Below are 19,108 nucleotides of genomic sequence, written 5' to 3'. Positions count from 1 at the left end.
TTCGTTTTTCGTCGCTGCTTTTGTATTTTCTCTCGAAAATGGCAGATTCATCAAAACCTGCGGCTGATGCCGCCGCCGGCGCAAGCAAGCCTCAGGCTGCTCCCAAGCCTCCTAACCCGGTCTTCAAAATGATGGGTATGAGAACATTATCACGATAGTATCTAGTCCATAATCGCTAATCACTCTGCGATGTTATAGGACTGCCCAATTTTCGTCTCAAGCTACCCTCGCGGAACTGGATGATCTTCCTTACTATCACAGGATCCTTCACTGGCGCGCTCATCTACGACCGACGTGAGAAGCGACGCGCGCAACAAAAGTGGTCCGAATTGGTGGCTCATCTTGCAAAGGAGCCTTTGGCCGTTGATCAGATGCGCCGGAAATTGACCGTTTACCTTGCGGCTCCGCCAGGTGATGGTCTACGAATTGCCCGTGATCATTTCAAGGAATATGTCAAGCCGATCTTGACGGCCGCTGCATTGGATTACAACGTAATTGAAGGGCGCCGGGAGGGAGATGTGCGGGCTGGCACCGCAGAGCAAATTCGGAAATTTCGAATCAAAGCCGGTGAAAAGACCTCAGTTGTTGAAGAACCTAGTGTGGAGACGGCTGTTCTGGACATGCGAGAGAAACTTGGTGTGAGCGATGAGGCCGGCCCTAAGGGTGATCTGGTCATTGGTCGGCATACTTGGAAGGAATATGTCCGCGGATTGCATGAGGGCTGGTTGGGACCTCTTGACCCGCCGGCTGCACCAGTTGAGGAGGTTCCTAGCAACGGCATTGAGGAGCCTATGAAAGACATTGCTACCGGTGACAAGCCGGAGGAAACCCCTAATAGCAAGACAGACGAGATCAAAAGCCAAGTCACCAAGCTCGAGGATATCAAGATCGAAGAAACCAACACAGAAGAGACGAAAGCCGAGAAGGAGGAAGAGAAGGAAAAGCCCGCGAAGCCTACCGGCCCTAAGGATGCCTTTATTACTACCGCCGAATATCCCACTGCTCAACTTCCTCCCACTCTCCCTCAGTCTTTCGACAGCTCTATCGCAATCGAGTTCCCTCATATTCTCGGCTTCCTTAACACCCCGAAACGCCTGTATCGCTACCTGAACCAGCGTCACCTTGCCGAGAGCATTGGTCGCGATGTTGCTGGAATCGTCCTGGCCTCGGCTGCTCGACCCTACAGCGATGAAAACCCCAGCGGAGACCTTCTTGGTACTCCTTCGTCCGATAACTCTCCCATTGACTCATCTAGCGGCACTTTTGAACAGCAGACTATCCTAGAGAAGGAAGAGCAAGAATGGCACAAATCTGTTCACAAGCGTGACGAAACCGACAAGGAGCGCGTGTGGCTCGATAACATCGTACTGGATCCGCGCATTGCTTCCCGTATGAAGCACTCTCTTCTTTCTGCCGAGGATGAAGCTCGCTCTGAGCGCCTCGCTGAGCAGAAGGAATATATTCTTGGCGAAGAGCGCCCCGCTCCCGTTCCATTCTGGAGGCGTATGTGGATCAATTACGGCTACGGAGAGGACGATGAGACCATCCGCCGCAAGCCCATCCTGGGTAACATTGATGACGAGGAGACCGCGTGAACAGAACTCAACGAGTTGAATTAGATTTGTACACATAGAAGGTCCCTGGTGTTTTTTTTTTGCTTTCCTCATATGGGAGGACCTCATGTTTCATTTTTTCTGTCATTTTGCATATCCATCCTCGCTCTCCGCTTTGTATATTAGAGGCGCCTTTGATTTATTTGGTATGTACATGAAATGTACGATTTAGACTTGAGAAGATCTCATTCTCATTTATTCCTATACCTAGCACGAGTACTATTAATGTAGTGCGAAGAACTTCTAACTTATATTACAGGCACCATGCCTGATGGCACTGATAGTAAATGAGTAGCTTCGGAACTTTGGTCCTTTCAAGTTTCCTTGAAGGTTCGCTTTATTCTTATGACCAGATTAGAGCTTCAAGTGTAGAAATTTGTATGGTAAAATTGTATTGGTATAGTTTAGAATTTTTTGAGATACGTTCAAAGGTTTAGAATTCTCGACTTTCTCCATTCCCAGTGAGATATGCCTCCGTTATTCAATATTCAACGTCCAACCGGATGGTATCTTTGTACCGACCCCTAGTCTCATATAGCTACGCCCAGGATCGAGTTTGCTATTGACAACGAATGACTCGAAGATGGCAGCTGATATCCAAGAACAAAAATGATTGCTAGCTCAAAGTCTGGTCATTTAGTTCAGTAGGAAGACTGAGGACTCTGGCCACTTCTTGCTAGCCTTGTCGGCGTAGGCAGTCTTGTCGCTACCCCACTTGTCTAGCAATTCGAGTGCAGGAACGGCTTCATCGATGGTGACAGTAGGAGCATCAAGAGACGCTAGAAGGTCCTTTTCAGACTGAGCCTTCAAGTCAGGCTTCAGAAGTTGGCGGGCCGACAAAGCGGACTGGATGTGCGGAACGCTGTTCTTGTTGGCTGAAAGGAAAGACTCGTTCCATTCCTCGAGATTTTGGGATTTGGGAAGCAGCTTCTCAATCTCGGTGTTGATGACTTCCGCAGTTTGAGCGGGGAGAGCCTCGGGGAGGCTGTCAAGGGTCTTGCGGAATTGCAAGAGCTGGAGGTGGAGAGTAGGGTTCGAGGGTTCAATGGCATGAGCAGCCGAGAGACATTTCAGGGCGGGCAGATATTTTTCTGTGAGGGTCTTCTGTTAGAAAATTATTACGAATTGAAGAAGGGGCAAGCATACTTCTCCTAATATAGATCTCATATCCCAGGCACTGAGCCTCGACATTTTGCGCACTCAAGTCGAGCAGTGGCGTCAAGAACTTCATTGCATCCTGAAGCGGGTCCTTAGTCTGAACAAGGGCGTTTCCAAGAGGATCGGAATCCTCCTTCTTGACCTCTCCATCCACGCTCTGGCTCTTAGCGTTGGAAGCAGCTGCCTTCCGAGCCTCGCGCTTGTCGGCCTCGATCTTCTCAAGGCGTTGCTGCTCTTTCTTCGCCTTCTTAAGAGCCTTCTTGCGCTCATCCTCTGATCCCTCGATGCCGTTTGGAACGCTTGGCATAGGTCCGTGGGCGAGATCGGGCTGATCGTTGAGGAGCAAATATGCCTTGATGGCACCAAGAGCGATTCTGACGTAGAACGGGTGCTCACGGAGGCGGTCCTCCCAGCGGATCATATCCACATAAGCCCTGACCATTCCCTTCCTAAGGGAGAAACTGTGGAAGTCAAATTGATCCTCCTGCCAGGTTTCGAAAATGTTGAAAACTGAGTGGAAGCGCTTCAGCGCAAGACCCAGCTTCTTCTGACGCAGAAATGCCTCGGCATCCTCGGTCAAGAACCAGACACACTGCATCTCATGCAGGTCACCCAATGTTCCTCCAACAGTCTCGTTACGGGTGAACTTGCTCATGAGATCCAGGCCCTTCTCATTTTCGTTGTTGCGAAGTTGATACTTGGCGGCCTTGGTGTTGATATATCGGTCCTTCTCATCCAAAAGGCGTGCCTTTTCCATTTCCTCTGCCGCCTTGACGGGGTTTCCATAGTGCTTCCAGACACGCGCCTTGGTCATTTGGTATTCGACAGCCTTCGGCGAAAGCTCGATGGCTTTGTCGACATTCTCCATAGCCTTAATAAGATTGCGGCTTAAGTGATAGTTGTAATGCTGGGCCAAGAAGTAATAAGAGGACGCCAAAAACTCATTATTGGCCTCAGTGGAGCCGTTCGCCTGCGAACCCGCCGAGCCGGAGACATAGCCCTCTACCAAAGACTGCACGACGTCGCGCTTGGCGGAGTTGGTATACAGGAGCTTGATGTTCGCAAACAAAGACGGGACACCCTTCTTAAGCATTCGCTGCAGGTAGGTATCCACGGCTTGTTTGAAATCCTCCCCTTCTAAGAAGTCCAGAGGAATGCGACGAGCCGCATCGCCGCGAGGATTCTTCTCAACCCACTCATCATACAAAGCCTTCAAAGCTTTGTGGTCGGTTTCTGGGATTCCTTTCGCCTGGATCAAACCGTTGTAGTAGATTGAGTTCTCTGGGTTTCGATCCAGAAGCGCAATGTAAGCTTCTTCGGCTTCGGATTTGCGCCCAAGTCGTAACAAGTAGTCTGCCTTCAGTTCCATGACGGCGAGAACATCAGTGCACCGGTACCCGATTTTCTCCAAATGTTCCAGGGCTCGCTCCAGATCTCCAGATTCCGCAATGATTGTATTCTTATACAAACAAGCCTCGGAGTGTTCCATATCGGCAACGGGTGGGGTGTCCTTCAAAGTGTCCTCGTAGGTAGTCAAGACTTTCTCGGCCTCCGCCAAGTCCCCGGACAAATGATGAGCAATGGCCAGTGCAGTCCAATTCTGTCGAATGGCCGGGCGCACCTGAAGCATAGAAGTGCGGCTCTGGATATATCCCTGGAAATCTCGCATCTGCATCTGAAGGAGGGCCAGGTCTCTCTGGATGGGCTGGGAATCCGGATCCAGTCGCAGGGCGAACCGGTAAGCCTTGATTGCTTCTTCATAGTTCTTCTCTTGTCGGTATAGCAGGCCGTACACGTGCCAGCAAATGTGCGACTTCATATCATTTCGTAGAGCTTCCTTCGCCAGGACGAAAGCCTCCTCCAACTGACCCAGATGACTCATGATAAGAGCCTTCATCGCTTGTGTATCGCCATGCTTGGGGTTCTTGCGAAGAACCTGGTCTGCCGTTTTAATGCCTATCGCGATGAAAACGTCGTTAGCCAAGGCCAGAGGATTGAGGGGGAGAAAGAGTGGATAGGTGGGTAGGACCTTTCTTGTATTGCTTTTGCTCAAAGTTGCGAACCACTTGACGGAACAAGGACTGGTCCTTGGAGTTCAATGGTTGTGGCATGATGAGGCGATGCTGGGTTGAATTGACTTGTGCGAGTGAGGAATCGATGTGTGCGGGGAGCGGCGTCTCCGAGTCCGACTTTGGCAGAACCAGCTGGGCCGATAAGATAGCTGCTGTTGCTACCCTGTACAGCAGTAGGACTGCTGCTATGTACCAACGACGAACGAGGCTGAAGGAAATTTCAATTTCCTCGACAGCTCCGCATCTCCGTCGATATGTGCAGTCTGGGTGCAGAGAATAGAATATTCAATGCATTGTCCAAGAGCGGCGATTTCGTGTAACCGGCGTTTGTTCTCGCGTAGGTCTTCCCTTAAAATTCTACTTTGAAATGACAAATGACGCAGCCCTACCCACCACTCCTACTACCATGTATAATAGCGTAATTTTTAGTCTTCTCGAAAATGGAAAAATATCTTACTCATAATGAGTCTATTGACATTGAATCATTTCGTTAAATACAGCCATGTTATGAAGTAGGTATCTAGGTAGGAATCGCTATGTACAATGCAATGATATAACCTAGTTAGTTGCTAGTAAGTATACATTTAGAGGAAGAGAGAGTTTCCAACCATGAGATCCAAAGGAAGCAACCAAGTTTCAAAAGCTTCCAAATACTTAAATCAGCAGACAAATGTTGATGAACTTATCCACCCTTGTCTAATGATTTATCGCTTGTTGCTATGACGCCAGTTGTTGAGTGCATCCTCCCATGAGGCTGGATCACCACATCTCTCAGCCACCATACCCCAAGTCCTGGCCCGGATTATATCTTCCACTGTCCGCTGATTTCGCACTAGGTTGGCCAATGATTCTGTTCTAGCTTCACGGGGGAAGAAACGCGCTGAATATGGGTCAAGTCGTTCATTAACAACTCGCTCTCGATCTCTCGCAAATTCGGTTTCCCGCAAAATGAGGTCAGGGTCGTCGGGATCTGGACTTGTCGCGACACCAGCACAGTATGTTAAAACATCTGAGCGAGTCTGCCATGATGGAAACAAAACGTTGTCTTTAAAACCTTGGCAGGTTGTTGGATCAATAGACTTCCTCGTGTTAGAATCGGTTTGGCGCACAGCGGTAGAGGATGGATCAAAGCCCTGACGAGCCGGCGTCATTAGCGCATTGAGGTTTTGAGCGATCGAATCGTCGATAGTTGACCGAGAGAGACGTAGAAAGTCTAGATAAAGAGGCAAACGTTAGTTGCTTGAAGCTTGTATAGCGTGCTGAGTTTGCTAACCTCGAAGCAGTCTCTCATTGAAACAAAACTGGGGGGGTCAACACCGGAGCTTCTGTCAATGTAGTTTGCGACATTTTCTCGCTGTCAATCCCTCCGCTTTCTCGATCGTCTTTCGTAGCCCAGAACCACGCCAGCTTGAACGAAGATGGGATGATCAGCGGTTATAGGCGGTTATGAAAGCCCGGAAGGACCGGTATCAGTTTTGATCTCGTATAATAGAGCGGCTTTCTATGTCACAATAGTCCTATAAATGAACTTCGTCCTGGTATTTGTTCAGTGACAAGCGCAAGATGGAAGAGCAACTCGCCGCAGCTCGACCATCGAATGAGCTTCCCAATCGGGCCTAGTTAGCATGGCTGATTAATACATCTGCGATATGAACTTAGTCATGTGATCTCGTGTCGCGTTTCAACAGGGTCGTGTCACGACGGCGAGAGTGCACATACTTCTCTCGTACATACAGTACATACATACATTGCATTCACTTGTTCATAGACTGCATTTGAATTTTATCCAACACGACCCTCCTCCAATGCCTGAGTTAGCGGAGGTTGCACGTATCGTGCACTTTATTCGACAATACTTGGTTGGCAAGACGCTCTCCAAGGTGCAAGCCCAACATGATGATATCATTTACGGTAAAGTGGGCACCAGTGCGATCGAGTTCCAAAAGGCACTACAGGGGAAAAAGGTTACAGGTGCCGGACAACAAGGGAAATACTTCTGGATCACAATGTCTTCTCCACCGCATGCTGTGATGCATTTTGGGATGGCTGGCTGGATGAAGATCAAGGGTGCCGATACATACTATTACCGTTCAGATAAGCCTGCAGATCAGGAATGGCCACCAAAATATTGGAAATTTCTGTTGGAAACGAACGACGAACCAAAGACCGAGGCAGCTTTTGTCGATGCCCGCAGGCTCAGTCGGATTCGTCTCGTCGACTGCCCTGCCGAGGAAATTCGACAACATACTCCTCTCAAAGAGAATGGACCTGATCCTGTCGCGGATAAAGATGTTGTGACAGAAAATTGGCTAGCAGAGAAGTTCAAGAGCAAGAGAGTGCCTATAAAAGCCCTTTTGCTTGACCAAGCAAATATTAGCGGTATCGGAAATTGGATGGGGTAAGTTTAAGTGATCGTATTCGTTGCCTATTCACCATAATTAACAAGGTTCTTGATAGTGATGAAATTCTTTACCATGCCAAAATTCACCCTGAGCAATACAGTAATACGTTGTCCAGTGACCAGGTCAAAGAACTAAATAGTGCGATTCATTATGTCTGCACTGTTGCAATGGAAACCCTTGCAGATTCAGAAAAATTCCCCGATCATTGGCTTTTCAAGCATAGATGGGGGAAAGGCAAGAAGAACCAGTCGCAAGCGCTTCCGAATGGCGACAAAATTACATTCATTACGGTGGGCGGCAGAACAAGTGCAGTTGTTCCAGCAGTGCAGAAAAAGACCGGCACTGTTACTAAGAACACAGAAGATGAAATTCCGAACGGTAACTCGAATACATCGAAACGGAAGCGAGCCTTGAAGCAAGAAGAGGATTCGGAGACGGAGAAGTCTCAGCCCGAGACAAAATCCCGTGGATCCAAGAGACAAAGTACCTCGGCTGTCAAGAAAGAAGAAGACGACGATGAAAAGGACAATATCACTTCCCTGGGACGACGTCGGTCGACTCGTTCTAGGAAATGAAGGAGCATATGAATCTTCTCATTATGGCTCATTTGTTGCTACGTATGTGGGGTTTGGGAGTGATCATCTTCGTCGCGAGTTATACAATCGATGAAGTGAAATTCATATGATGGTCACTGGGGTTTCTGTCAAGGTCTCCTGGTACTTTTCCCATCCCTTGATTACATATACTACGATCTACCTGGCAGTCCCCTATGCTGCGTTGACCAGCTCGAGACTGTTTACTTGAATATCTACGACAAACTTTTTTTTTTATAATCCATGAGTAATTTATTTGAACATGAACTTGGCATGTAAAGCTGGCTCAACATTTTCTGCACTATGTAACCCTTCCTGAATAGAAAAAACACAAAAACACCCCAATACTGTACATTTGATCAGAGTGGGTCAGATTCATTAATCAATAGCCTCAAGTCAGTTGGAGGGAAAAAAATTGCCGCAGTTTGAGACTGGCGACTGAAACACCACAGCGGACCCCGCTCTTCTCCGCTGGTCGATTTAATTCTCGAAGAAAGAAATGATCAACGATATGCAACGAGGCCGATTGGTCTTGTATTAGTTATGTATGGGACGTTTGGCCTGGCACAGATGGGTCTCCAATCCTTGTCAAAATTGTCCACCCAATGATTTACGAGCGCCATCGTTACCAAATGCATAGACATGCAGCACCGTTGCTGGAGACGGAGATGTCTTCCGTCCCTCCTGTGGGTTTCAAAATTCCTCAAACTTGTCCACTGAGTTGCAGACAACCTTACATAGAAGTGCTCTCTTTGCCTTCACTATGCCTCCGGATAACGAAAGAATCGCGGTAGTGAGTAGCTTTCGAATTATATCTTATCCTCCCTGGACCCATTCTCATTTAACTCTAGGACCCCAATGTCTATGTCGAAAATCCAGGCACAGCAAATGACGATCAATCGTATGATCCTATCTAGTATCTTCACTTATGTCCAATTCAGTCAAACTTAAATCTGGCCACAGTGAAACTACTTCCGTTACGTCTTCAATCTATAGGGGGCTCATCGAGAATGGACGGCGGTAAGAGAGCAGGTTAAAACTTGAATATGCTATGCTGATCGTTCATTAGATATCAAACCATGAGAGAAAATGAATATTGGTGAGAAATTATAGGACTCGGATGAAGAATATAAGCAGACGAAAATGGAAAGATCTAATTCCAATCCCACACTAGGAGCCCAGCGGACGAGTTACAATTCGAAAGCCTAGAAGCAGGGTATCATCCTCCCATAGGAATGAGGGACAACGAGAGAGGAAGAGGCAATTTGATGCTAATGTTAAATCGACTAGTCATGCCGTTGCCATCATCTTAGAATCAGATCGCCCGAACCCGCTACTTCGATCGCCCATCGGGAATTCCCCAAAGGTATACATGCCAGGTGTGAAAGGAAGATTGTTACGCACGAAATTGAGATTGATGCTGAAACATACCAGAATATTCTTGACATCGGAACGGGAAATGGTTTATGGGCCATGTACGTTCTATCAGTTGCGGGAGGCATCCTGCGTGCATTTCAACTAACATCAGTTTAGTGATACAGCGGACATGTACCCCGAGGGTAATCAACACGCTCTTATAAGACACCCGCGATTTTTTCTGTTTCAAAAGCTTACTTTTTCGTAGCTACTGTTCGCGGAGTAGATCTTTTCCCTCCACCAGTGACTTGGATGCCCCCAAATTGCATCTTAGAAGTCGATGATGTCTTACGTGACTGGACTTGGCGGGAAAAGTTCGATTTGATACACTTGCGAATCATGCTCGGAGCTTTCACAGCGGAGGAATGGGATGATGTCTACAAAAAGTGCTATGAGTAAGTTATTTGCTTAACTTTCAGCTTGGTGTCGACATGAATTCTCATTTATACCTTCTAGAAATTTAGAGCCGGGTGGCTGGATTGAACAACTCGAGCTCGATGCGCATCTTGAGTCTGACGATGATAGTATTCCCAAAGATAGCATGGCCGCAACATGGGGAGAGACTACCTTTGGTTGTGCAGAAAGATCCGGTCGCCGAATCGACACTCTTAATACTATGAGGGACTCGATTGAACGAGCTGGATTTGTCGATATACACGAAAAGTTATACAAATGGCCCATTGGAGCTTGGGCCAGGGACAAACAACTTAAAGAAGCTGGTTCATTGAATTATCGTATGTGGTCAGCTGGATTGGAAGGATGGGGAATGTGGCTTCTGACGAAATTCGGCGCCCCAACGCCATGGCCGCCAGAGCAAGTCCAAGCCTACGTTGGCAAAATACGGACCGAGTTGAAAAGTCCTCATGTTCATGCATATCAGCGGGCGTAAGTCATCTCCAAACTTTCAGGCATGAGCGTGTTCTCAGGACTGATTTTCCAAACTTAGACGACGTGTTTGGGCTAGAAAGCCCACTGCTTAGCGGCATCCCGATCGTGTGTCACTCAAAGAACAAATCTCACGATATTTCCATCGGATTGTCAGTGTATGGACAGACAGGACCGATTGTTTTCCCGATTGCAACATATCAAAAAGATCTGGACTACTTTCGTCCTTGGGAATGTATGATGGGGCAGAATCAAACACACAATTCGAAACCAGTACGAGACTACTAGGTTGATATCCGGATAAAATGTGCCTGAAACCTAATTAACGTTATGTGATACTAATGATCTACCAAATTATTACTTCAAAAAACGCGGGGCAGTAGCCCAACCCCTTGAAACTTGTGTCACATCCTAGACTGTGTACTAGACCCTTCGTCCTGGACCGCCAAGCTATCTGGAGCTCTCATCCTGATACGCCCATTGATTCAGCCTGAATAGAAACGCAGCGATTATTCACGGCTAATCTAGGGTATTTGGAACGTGTAAGTCAATGTCTACGGATAATCATGCGAGTGAATATCTAAATTTAATCCATAGACTGGTAAAACTGGGAAATCTACTAGTTTAGTAGTATCGGTAGTGCCGTCGGTCAAAAGGAGCTTCTTTTTTCTATCAGCTGTGTTTCCTTCGGGATCTACTATACTATGTATGCATAGGTACTTTAGGTCAAACATTCACGAGGGCCAGGGTGGTGTTCGAACCTTTTCTATAAATGATATTTGCTCTCCCTCTTCGAAAGACCCTTTCAATCTCTCAAATGAATAACAGAGCAATCTGATTATTAGATTCTCCACCGCTGACAGCTGTCAGATTATCTTTGTATTCTCGGAACTTTCTCCATCGACATAATGCTTTCCAGCCTACTTGCATTCTGTCTTCTCGCAGGTGGAGCCCACTCTGCTGTTCCATTCCATGGTGGTGTAGCGAAACGAGCAGACTGTCCCAAGGTCCATGTGTTTGGTGCACGAGAGACAAGTGTCCCTCCAGGCTACGGATCGTCTAGCACAGTTGTCAATGCGATAACGAGTTCCTATTCTGGTACTACAGCAGAGGCTATCAATTACCCTGCATGTGGTGGTCAATCATCATGTGGAGGTGTGAGCTATTCGAGCTCGGTCACTCAGGGCGTCAAGGCTGTTGCATCAGCTGTCAATTCCTATAATTCGCAGTGCCCAGATACCCAGCTAGTCCTGGTTGGATACTCCCAGGTCGGTTCCTTCAATTGCACCAAAATTAGCATATTCTAGCCGGATCAACTAACAACCCTCGATCATTTAGGGAGGCGAGATTATGGACGCTGCTTTATGTGGTGGTGGTATTCCTAACCAAGGCTACACAGATACATCGGTGCTTCTTTCGTCTTCCGCCGTGAAAATGGTCAAAGCAGCCATAATCATGGGAGATCCTCTTTTCAGGGCAGGCTTGCCATATGACGTTGGAACTTGCAGTGCAGGAGGCGTATGTTTCTTACACACTCTTTCTAGTTTCCAAGACTGATTGATGAACAGTTTGACCAACGTCCCGCAGGATTTACCTGCCCATCTGCTAATAAGATCCAATCTTATTGCGACGCCGCAGACCCCTACTGCTGTAATGGCAGTGATGCAGCAACTCATCAAGGCTATGGCACCGAGTACGGTACACAGGCTCTAGCCTTCATCAAGAGCAAAATCTCCGCCTAAATCCTGCTATGAGGAAAATAATGGAAAAGGAGCGTTTCATTTGAAGGCGAAATAGTAAGCTTTGATATATTATCTACTTCCATTGAATCATACAAGGAAGATCTTCAGCCTAGCTCATAGTTCAAATGTATGGTTCTTCTTATGCCGAAGCTGATACTATTTGCTACCTACTACTAGTAGGTAGCTACGTTCAAGTGGGGGTGAGGGTAAATTTGATAGAGATCTAAATATTAATACGCCGAGTACGTCCTCAAGTTCTTGTATGGAGGAAGCTCCCCCCCCCCAAAGTCACCGTTGGGAGATTATTTCTATTCCACGCCGTGCTCCAGGGGCATGATGGTACGAGATCCAACAAGATCAAAATCAAATAGAACCTTAATTGGATTATTTCAGCAATATTACTCAGAGTCCGAGGACTCTCCTGATACGTCCGAATCCATCCGATTCTACAGAGCTCTTAGACCTTCGAGACTCTTCAGACTCTTCATTCTCCTCAATATCCATCATTTCCGTATCACGAATATCCTTTACAAGATTGGTATCGAACGATTCAGTCTTGTCCGTTTCCAACATAACGACAGGGGGCGGCTTTGCAAATACCTTCAAGTCGTTCGCAAGATCTTCTCCTTCATCCTTGGAACTTGTGATGCCATTCTCTTCCTCGCTATCCTGGTACTCCAAAAGGCTTTGAGCAGAAAGGACTTCAGAAAATGCCAAGAAGTTTTTATAGGGCGGTTTAGGATCCCAGATAGCAAACACGATAGTTTCGAACCATCCCTCAAATTCTTCTTCCGAAAGCACATCAGCCCATAATTGGGCAACGGCTTTGGGAGGATGACCAAAACCCCCGCAGCCTAGGGCACCAAGAATAAGTCTTCGATGGTAGTTGTTTCCGGCGACACGAAGAGTGAAGCGCATTTTCTGTCGCATTATGTCCCGAGAAGATGAGGTTGCGTAGTCATCACCACTGGAGTTCAGAGCAGGACGACATTCGGCCGCCATTGATATGATGCTCACTTCGGGAAGAAGGAAGACATCGTTAATCCACATGATCTTATGATCCGCCTTCCTAGCATTCTCTCGGAATACAAAGACACTTGGAGAGTATATGCATTCATCGTCCTTCATCGGATAATAATGAGGATGGAGGGTGTCGATGAGGGTACTCCGGCGGCATATATCCTCTTCTTGCGCCAGAGATCCGCTGTAGAATCCTCCTCCGATGTGGCTTTGATTTGCAAAGTTCAGAACACAGACAGGAGTTCTATCTTCACTACCAAGGAAGTGGTGCATATTCCCGAGAAAGACTGCGGCGTCCAGACTATCCTCCATGATAACTTTGATATCCGTGTGTAAGTCTGGAAAGTAAGGATTCTTCTTTTCTAATGGCCAGCAGCTATCTTCATCGTGGTTATAAAGAACGCTATGCCGAGGGGCTTCACCGGCCTCTTCTAGAGACTTTATAATATATGGGATAATTTCGAGCGTGTCTTTAGTAACATCTCTCAAACTCTTTTTAGAAGGTCTCTTCACCTCCTGTTCAAGAATTGGGTCATTTCCAGCCTTCCCCGTTGTCGCTAGTTTTGTTTCTGGTGCGTTCAAGGGGACTCGCTCATGTTGGTTAAATGAGTAACGTCCATTGAACGCAGAAAAGTGGTGGAGGTTATTGATTACATGCATAATTGAGAGCTTCGGCTTAAATCACCTAGAGAAAAATGAAGAAAAAGAAGAAGAAATAGCTCTTTGAGATCAAGATGCAGAGAAGAGCCCGACTTTAAAGGAAATGTCGGAGAGAATGCAGCCGCGGTAGGCATGTTGGGTGTTTCCTTTGAATGGACGTCAAAAATTCCCGTCAAAGAATCCTAGTTTATCCTAAACTAAAAAAAAAAGGTTGATGCAGTTGCCCCGTAACCCCTCGAGTCCTTTGGCACTTGTTCAAAGAGGAGCATCAATATCAAAGAGATCAAAGAGGAAATAGATCGCGCTGAGCCAATCAAAAGCCCGCCCTCTTTGCACTAGACCCACTATCCTGTAAACTGCAGGCGGTCAGCTCTTATCGGCCGGTGTCGCCACCGATTGATGACAAAACAGCCGATATCGTTGGCTCGAGGGCTTTCGACTGGATCGTTGCACTCGTCTCTTTTTTTTAGTCTTTTACGCTGTTATACTCTTCTTCTTTATTTTCACAATAGCGATATAGTGAGGGTATTCTGCTGCTAAGGGGTGTCTTGAAGCAACTCGTTTTATATTTTCTGTTTGCGTTTTTGCGTCTCGTTGGCAGCGGCACACCCCGCCACCATGAGCGCGATCCTGTCGGCGGACGATTTGAATGATTTCATTTCGCCCGGGGTCGCGTGTATTAAACCAGTTGAAACGCTTCCACAGAAGAGCACAAAAGAAGAGGTTTGTTGGACGGTACTCTGATTCCACATCTCACTCTCTTGGTACTGATTGTCTTTTCTTTTCAAAGAACCCTTACGAAGTGACTACCGAAGACAAAGTCGAGCCCGATAACCTTCCACCCGCCCAAATTTCTTTGACCGACTGTCTTGCCTGTTCAGGGTGTGTGACTTCGGCTGAGGCGGTCTTGATTTCTTTACAGTCACACACAGAAGTCCTCAATACCCTTGATGCTTTGCCCGAGATCCTTCTTACGACGATTAATAATGCGACGGCGCTCGCAGATACCGAAACACCCGGAGAAGGAAGAATATATGTGGCCAGTGTGAGCCCACAGGTACGAGCCAGTTTAGCAGCTACTTATGGCATCTCAGAGAGAGAAGCTGGGCATATGATCGACCAGTTCCTACGTGGACCACAGGGATTACGCAGTGGGGGGAAGCATGGAAGCGGATTCACATGGGTTTTCGACACGAACAGCATGAGAGAAGCAGTATTGGCTCTCACAGCTGAAGAGGTCTCCGAATCAATCAACCCCCAAGAGTCTGTCACCACGGACGGCCAGGAGTTTCCCCTGCCTAAGCGGCCAATCTTGTCTTCGGCGTGCCCAGGCTGGATTTGCTACGCTGAGAAGACGCATCCATTTGTTCTACCACACTTGTCTAGACTCAAGTCTCCCCAGGCTCTGTCAGGGACTTTTCTTAAGACCGTGTTGAGCAAGTCTCTCGGCATTCCAGCATCTCGAATTTGGCATTTGGCTGTCATGCCTTGTTTTGACAAGAAACTGGAAGCAAGCCGAGAGGAACTAACCGATGTCTCATGGCAACCAAACTCTGTTAACGATGGATCCGCAACTTCTCAGCCTGTTCGGGATGTTGATTGTGTTATCACCACGAGAGAGATTCTTTCACTTGCTTCTTCCCGGGGTCTTGCTTTGCAAAACCTACCTCTTCAGCCTGTTCCCGCATCTTTTAGCGTACCCTTCCCAGAGCAGTCCCTCGAGTCCCTCATTTCGTCGAAATCGGCCGTAAGGCAATCGTTGGAGACCTCTACTTCCGGTGGCTATCTGCACCACGTTCTGAAGACTTTTCAGGCTCGAAACCCAGGGAGCGAACTTGTTACCAATCGTGGGCGCAACTCTGACGTTGTTGAATACGTCCTCACGTCTCCAGATGGAGAGCCTATCATGAAGGCGGCTCGTTATTATGGTTTCCGAAATATCCAGAATCTGGTACGAAAGTTGAAGCCCGCGCGAGTATCAAGACTTCCTGGGGCAAAACCTTTGACTGCAAGTCGGCGTCAGCCAATGTCGCGCAATTCAAATGCAGGAAACCCAGGATCGGATTACTCCTACGTGGAAGTCATGGCCTGCCCCGGCGGCTGTACCAACGGTGGAGGGCAAATCCGAGTGGAAGATGCGCGCGAGGCCGTGAACCCGCTCGAATTCAAGGAAAAGCTTGGTGACCCTGAAACATCAACGAAACCATCGCCTCATGAACAGCGTGCCTGGCTTGCACGTGTAGATGAGGCGTACTTCTCGATGGACTCTGATTCCGAGATGGAATCGGAGGATACGAAGAAAGCTTTGTCTATTACAGACAAAGAAAGAGAAATCCACGAAGGCTTAGATCGCTGGTCGCAGTTCATGGGAACTCCTTTGTCCAAACTTGTCTATACAACCTACCGTAAGGTGGAAAGCGATGTTGGAAAAGAGCAAACACCATCCAATGACACTAATCGGGTGGTTGAGCTTGCGGGAAAGATTGGTGGCGGATGGTGAGCTTTTCACCCACGTTTCCACCTTGTTCGTGAATTTTCTTTTATTGCATGGCGCTGGGTTGGTCATATATACTGCATCATTGGGAATACCAGTTTAAGGCATATTAATGAGATATAAGGGCAGTTGTTCATAGAACTTCGCAAGAGCGGCAGGAGCCGTAGTATAAGCTTTCTTATAAACACCAGGTGCTCAAACTATTCAAAAATTTCCCAAAAGTAGCTTCAAGGTGGTCTGTACATTATGGGCTTCATATAATAGGAAACCTGCGTTCAGGCATAGTACATAGTTGGCAGAGCTGGAAAGCAGGTCTTAACAAACCCGAATTCCCGAACTTAAAGCTCCTTAAATGATTGTCACTGTAAGCCCAGTATCATTATGAGTTACCAGCGTACCGAGAAAACAATAAGAGATTCAGAAAGGAAAGGGAGTCTTACGACCAACTTCCATGTTGTTAGATTGTAGTTGACTCAATGAACTAACTGTATTTACTCCGTGGAATGAAAATCATGACTCAGCGGAAAAGTGATGAGTAAGCAGGAAATTCCATTGCGAAAAAGAATCTCGCGGACATCGAACTTTCTTACTCCAGAGCCTCCCAGTCACAGCACACGCCCGTTTACATTTTACGCATCCTCCGCTGAAACACAAAAAAAGAACCACATATTCAAAATGTCCCGCGAAGCCTACCAGGTCCCCTCGATGGGCGGACAGAACGCCTTCGGCAACGACAACGGATTCAGCGCTATGGCTGTCGACAGCCCCTCTGTCGTTTACCTTTGCGGCGAGTGCTCTGCGCGTGTCCCTCTCAAGCGTGGTGACCAGATCCGCTGCAAAGACTGCGGTCACCGTGTGCTCTACAAGGAGCGCACCAAGCGGTAAGATTCGAGTCCAGCCTTTATCTGGTTACCCGCGCCAGCATGCGCATCGTATATACTAATGGCTTTTTTTTTCTCTCATATAGCATGGTTCAATTCGAGGCCCGGTAAACGCAAGTCGAATAAGGTGGATAATAATCATTCCGATTTGAATGCTCCGGGATATTGTGGAGTTGATGGAATCTGCGGCCTGCGATATGTTTTACTGTCACTTACGTCTTGATTTTTTTCTTTTCGCTTCGCCTTCGGCGAACTATGCATTTACTGGCGCTTTGGAATTCTGATTAAGAATTAAATATGAATCATACGAGATTACGATTCTGTGGATACGCCTTTTCCATTCAAGTATTCGGTGATAAAATATTTTACTTGGTTGAATTTGTCTAATCTCTACGTTGAAAAGAAATGGACCGAAATTTCCCATTGAATCTATATTTTTGCCCAAATATTAAAACCCGATTTATCATAAAAAAGGTTAAAGAATGTCAAAAAAGTCTGGCTCCAATTATTGGAATCACGACTGTAGTAGAAGATGAAAATGGCTCATCAGTCATTCCGAAAGGCCGAGATGCGAAGAATATACCCGAGAAAATGCAATGGAGTGTGCACAGCACACTTAAAGTTGGTTAGTGACTTCGATGAATTGCTCGAAGCATTTCAGAGCCTGACCACTCTCGATCGCCCAGCGTGCACGGCGCAGACCCTCCTTCCAACGACCACCCCCAGGACCACGCTCGGTGATCACCTTGCCATCATCACCATGTCCCAAGTTGCTGGTATCAGCCTCGCAAATACCAGAGGTAACAAGAAGGGCAGCCACGTTCATCAGAACGAATTCCAAGATAGGATCCTCCCGTGGCAGCTCATTCCGCAGGATGCTCATAAGCTTGGCAGCATTGTCCTTGGGCATCTTTCGGCCATATACATCAGTCAAAGGATGCGTTGGCAAGCCAAAGTCTGAGGGGTGAAGAGAGAAGGCTTCAATCTTCACCAGCGTACGTGGGTTGTCCTCGTCTTCACTTGAGTCGTCGTCGTGGTCACCGGACGTTTCCTTGTAGTTTGGATTGGGGTACTCTGACAGTCTCCAGCAATTTGTTTTGCCGGCGCAGCTGATCTCATCCATGTCTTCTTCGCCGCAGACAACCAGTGCTTTTTTAGCTCCAGCATGCTTGAGAGCCTCAGCAAAAACGGGGCCGAGGCTCTGGTAAGCTACACCAACGACACGAGCCTCAATGGCCCACTCGACGGGGTTTGCAAGAGGACCCATGAGATTGAAGATTGTTCGGAGGCCGAGACTGCGACGAACAGGGTTTGCGTACATCATTCCGGGGTGGAAGTTGGGCGCGAACAAGAATGAGTAGTTCGTCTTCTCATAGACCTTGGCCACATTGTCTGCATTGACAGCAGAGATGTTCGGAGGAATCGGCTGGACAGCATTGAGGACATCAGCAGATCCAGAGAAAGATGTTTGGGCACGGTTTCCGTGTTTAGCAGTCATGAGAAGCGGCGAGGCAATGATCGAAGAGGTTGTTGAGACGTTGAAAGTGGAATGAGAGTCTCCTCCAGTTCCAACAATGTCACACTGGCAGAATCATAAGTCAGTGAGATGAGATAATAAAGTGTTCATAGTATATCTTACAAGTCCACCATTGTAATTACCCTCGCGGATTCCCCGAGCTTTGACAACCTTCTTCAAAGCAGCTTTGTCGATTTGGCAGGCAGCCTCTCTCATGCGATGAGAGCATTTGGCAATGACATCAGCTTGCTTATCTTTGCCGGTTGAATGCAGCAGTGTCAAGAGAGCTGCGGTTTGAATATCGGATAGTCGGTCTTCAAAAATCAGCGCAAAAGCTGAAGCAATGTCCTCTGCGCTGACACGGATTTCAGCGGTGGAGGGGTATGCCAGACGCTGTAGTAGAGGAGAAATTGATATAGTTTCGGGCTTCTCAGCCTTTTGTGTCGGGTTGCTGGCTGCCATTCTCGAGTGACTTATATCCCAATCAATAAATTCAAAGCAAGAAAGAGTTTCAATGGGGAATTTCGAGAGCAAGTAAAAACAATACCAGCTGAAGACTGCAATGAGTCAAGCCCCTCAGCGGCAGCTTGTACTACCGGCAGAATCCGCTTTTCGTACCGCCTACCATTTTGGAATCTCAAAAAATGTCGCGCCGT

General features: G+C 47.4%; 10 protein-coding genes across 10 annotated transcripts; 6 read left to right on the top strand and 4 right to left on the bottom strand.

The window, feature by feature from the left end:
* Positions 1–38: 38 nt before the first annotated feature.
* On the top strand, positions 39–1,595 carry N7469_010627 (Tim22-complex subunit TIM54; the record flags this gene model as incomplete). The annotated part of the gene is made up of 2 exons (XM_056649532.1): positions 39–135; positions 199–1,595. The coding sequence occupies 2 exons, from the start codon at positions 39–41 to the stop codon at positions 1,593–1,595; spliced, it is 1,494 nt and encodes a 497-aa protein (XP_056496663.1).
* A 654-nt stretch (positions 1,596–2,249) lies between these two features.
* On the bottom strand, positions 2,250–4,882 carry N7469_010626 (peptide alpha-N-acetyltransferase complex A subunit NAT1; the record flags this gene model as incomplete). The annotated part of the gene is made up of 3 exons (XM_056649531.1): positions 2,250–2,704; positions 2,760–4,727; positions 4,801–4,882. The coding sequence occupies 3 exons, from the start codon at positions 4,880–4,882 to the stop codon at positions 2,250–2,252; spliced, it is 2,505 nt and encodes an 834-aa protein (XP_056496662.1).
* Positions 4,883–5,547: 665 nt separating this feature from the next.
* N7469_010625 (MIX23 family protein) lies at positions 5,548–5,994 on the bottom strand (the record flags this gene model as incomplete). The annotated part of the gene is made up of 1 exon (XM_056649530.1): positions 5,548–5,994. One exon carries the CDS (start codon positions 5,992–5,994, stop codon positions 5,548–5,550), a length of 447 nt encoding a protein of 148 aa, XP_056496661.1.
* A 654-nt stretch (positions 5,995–6,648) lies between these two features.
* Positions 6,649–7,820, top strand: N7469_010624 (putative formamidopyrimidine-DNA glycosylase; the record flags this gene model as incomplete). The annotated part of the gene is made up of 2 exons (XM_056649529.1): positions 6,649–7,241; positions 7,301–7,820. The coding sequence occupies 2 exons, from the start codon at positions 6,649–6,651 to the stop codon at positions 7,818–7,820; spliced, it is 1,113 nt and encodes a 370-aa protein (XP_056496660.1).
* Positions 7,821–8,601: 781 nt separating this feature from the next.
* N7469_010623 (class I SAM-dependent methyltransferase) lies at positions 8,602–10,234 on the top strand (the record flags this gene model as incomplete). Its single annotated transcript, XM_056649528.1, has 11 exons — positions 8,602–8,631; positions 8,690–8,739; positions 8,802–8,858; positions 8,908–8,937; positions 9,013–9,054; positions 9,129–9,204; positions 9,273–9,313; positions 9,372–9,397; positions 9,463–9,649; positions 9,711–10,139; positions 10,201–10,234. 11 exons carry the CDS (start codon positions 8,602–8,604, stop codon positions 10,232–10,234), a joined length of 1,002 nt encoding a protein of 333 aa, XP_056496659.1.
* Positions 10,235–11,047: 813 nt separating this feature from the next.
* Positions 11,048–11,881, top strand: N7469_010622 (uncharacterized protein; the record flags this gene model as incomplete). Its single annotated transcript, XM_056649527.1, has 3 exons — positions 11,048–11,407; positions 11,478–11,657; positions 11,684–11,881. 3 exons carry the CDS (start codon positions 11,048–11,050, stop codon positions 11,879–11,881), a joined length of 738 nt encoding a protein of 245 aa, XP_056496658.1.
* A 402-nt stretch (positions 11,882–12,283) lies between these two features.
* On the bottom strand, positions 12,284–13,561 carry N7469_010621 (uncharacterized protein; the record flags this gene model as incomplete). Its single annotated transcript, XM_056649526.1, has 1 exon — positions 12,284–13,561. One exon carries the CDS (start codon positions 13,559–13,561, stop codon positions 12,284–12,286), a length of 1,278 nt encoding a protein of 425 aa, XP_056496657.1.
* Positions 13,562–14,179: 618 nt separating this feature from the next.
* Positions 14,180–16,061, top strand: nar1 (iron-sulfur cluster assembly protein NAR1; the record flags this gene model as incomplete). Its single annotated transcript, XM_056649525.1, has 2 exons — positions 14,180–14,284; positions 14,352–16,061. The coding sequence occupies 2 exons, from the start codon at positions 14,180–14,182 to the stop codon at positions 16,059–16,061; spliced, it is 1,815 nt and encodes a 604-aa protein (XP_056496656.1).
* Positions 16,062–16,730: 669 nt separating this feature from the next.
* N7469_010619 (Rpo12/RPC10 RNA polymerase subunit family protein) lies at positions 16,731–17,047 on the top strand (the record flags this gene model as incomplete). The annotated part of the gene is made up of 2 exons (XM_056649524.1): positions 16,731–16,936; positions 17,023–17,047. The coding sequence occupies 2 exons, from the start codon at positions 16,731–16,733 to the stop codon at positions 17,045–17,047; spliced, it is 231 nt and encodes a 76-aa protein (XP_056496655.1).
* Positions 17,048–17,552: 505 nt separating this feature from the next.
* Positions 17,553–18,914, bottom strand: N7469_010618 (anthranilate phosphoribosyltransferase; the record flags this gene model as incomplete). Its single annotated transcript, XM_056649523.1, has 2 exons — positions 17,553–18,518; positions 18,576–18,914. The coding sequence occupies 2 exons, from the start codon at positions 18,912–18,914 to the stop codon at positions 17,553–17,555; spliced, it is 1,305 nt and encodes a 434-aa protein (XP_056496654.1).
* Between the last annotated feature and the right edge of the window lie 194 nt (positions 18,915–19,108).

The sequence above is a fragment of the Penicillium citrinum genome (assembly GCF_028827155.1).
Source record: "Penicillium citrinum strain IBT 23319 chromosome Unknown utg000009l:1.0-4274883.0:1.0-4276374.0, whole genome shotgun sequence".
Lineage (NCBI taxonomy): Eukaryota > Fungi > Ascomycota > Eurotiomycetes > Eurotiales > Aspergillaceae > Penicillium > Penicillium citrinum.
The sequence above is the reverse complement of the archived record's forward strand: the minus strand, read 5'-3'. Positions and strand labels throughout refer to the sequence as shown.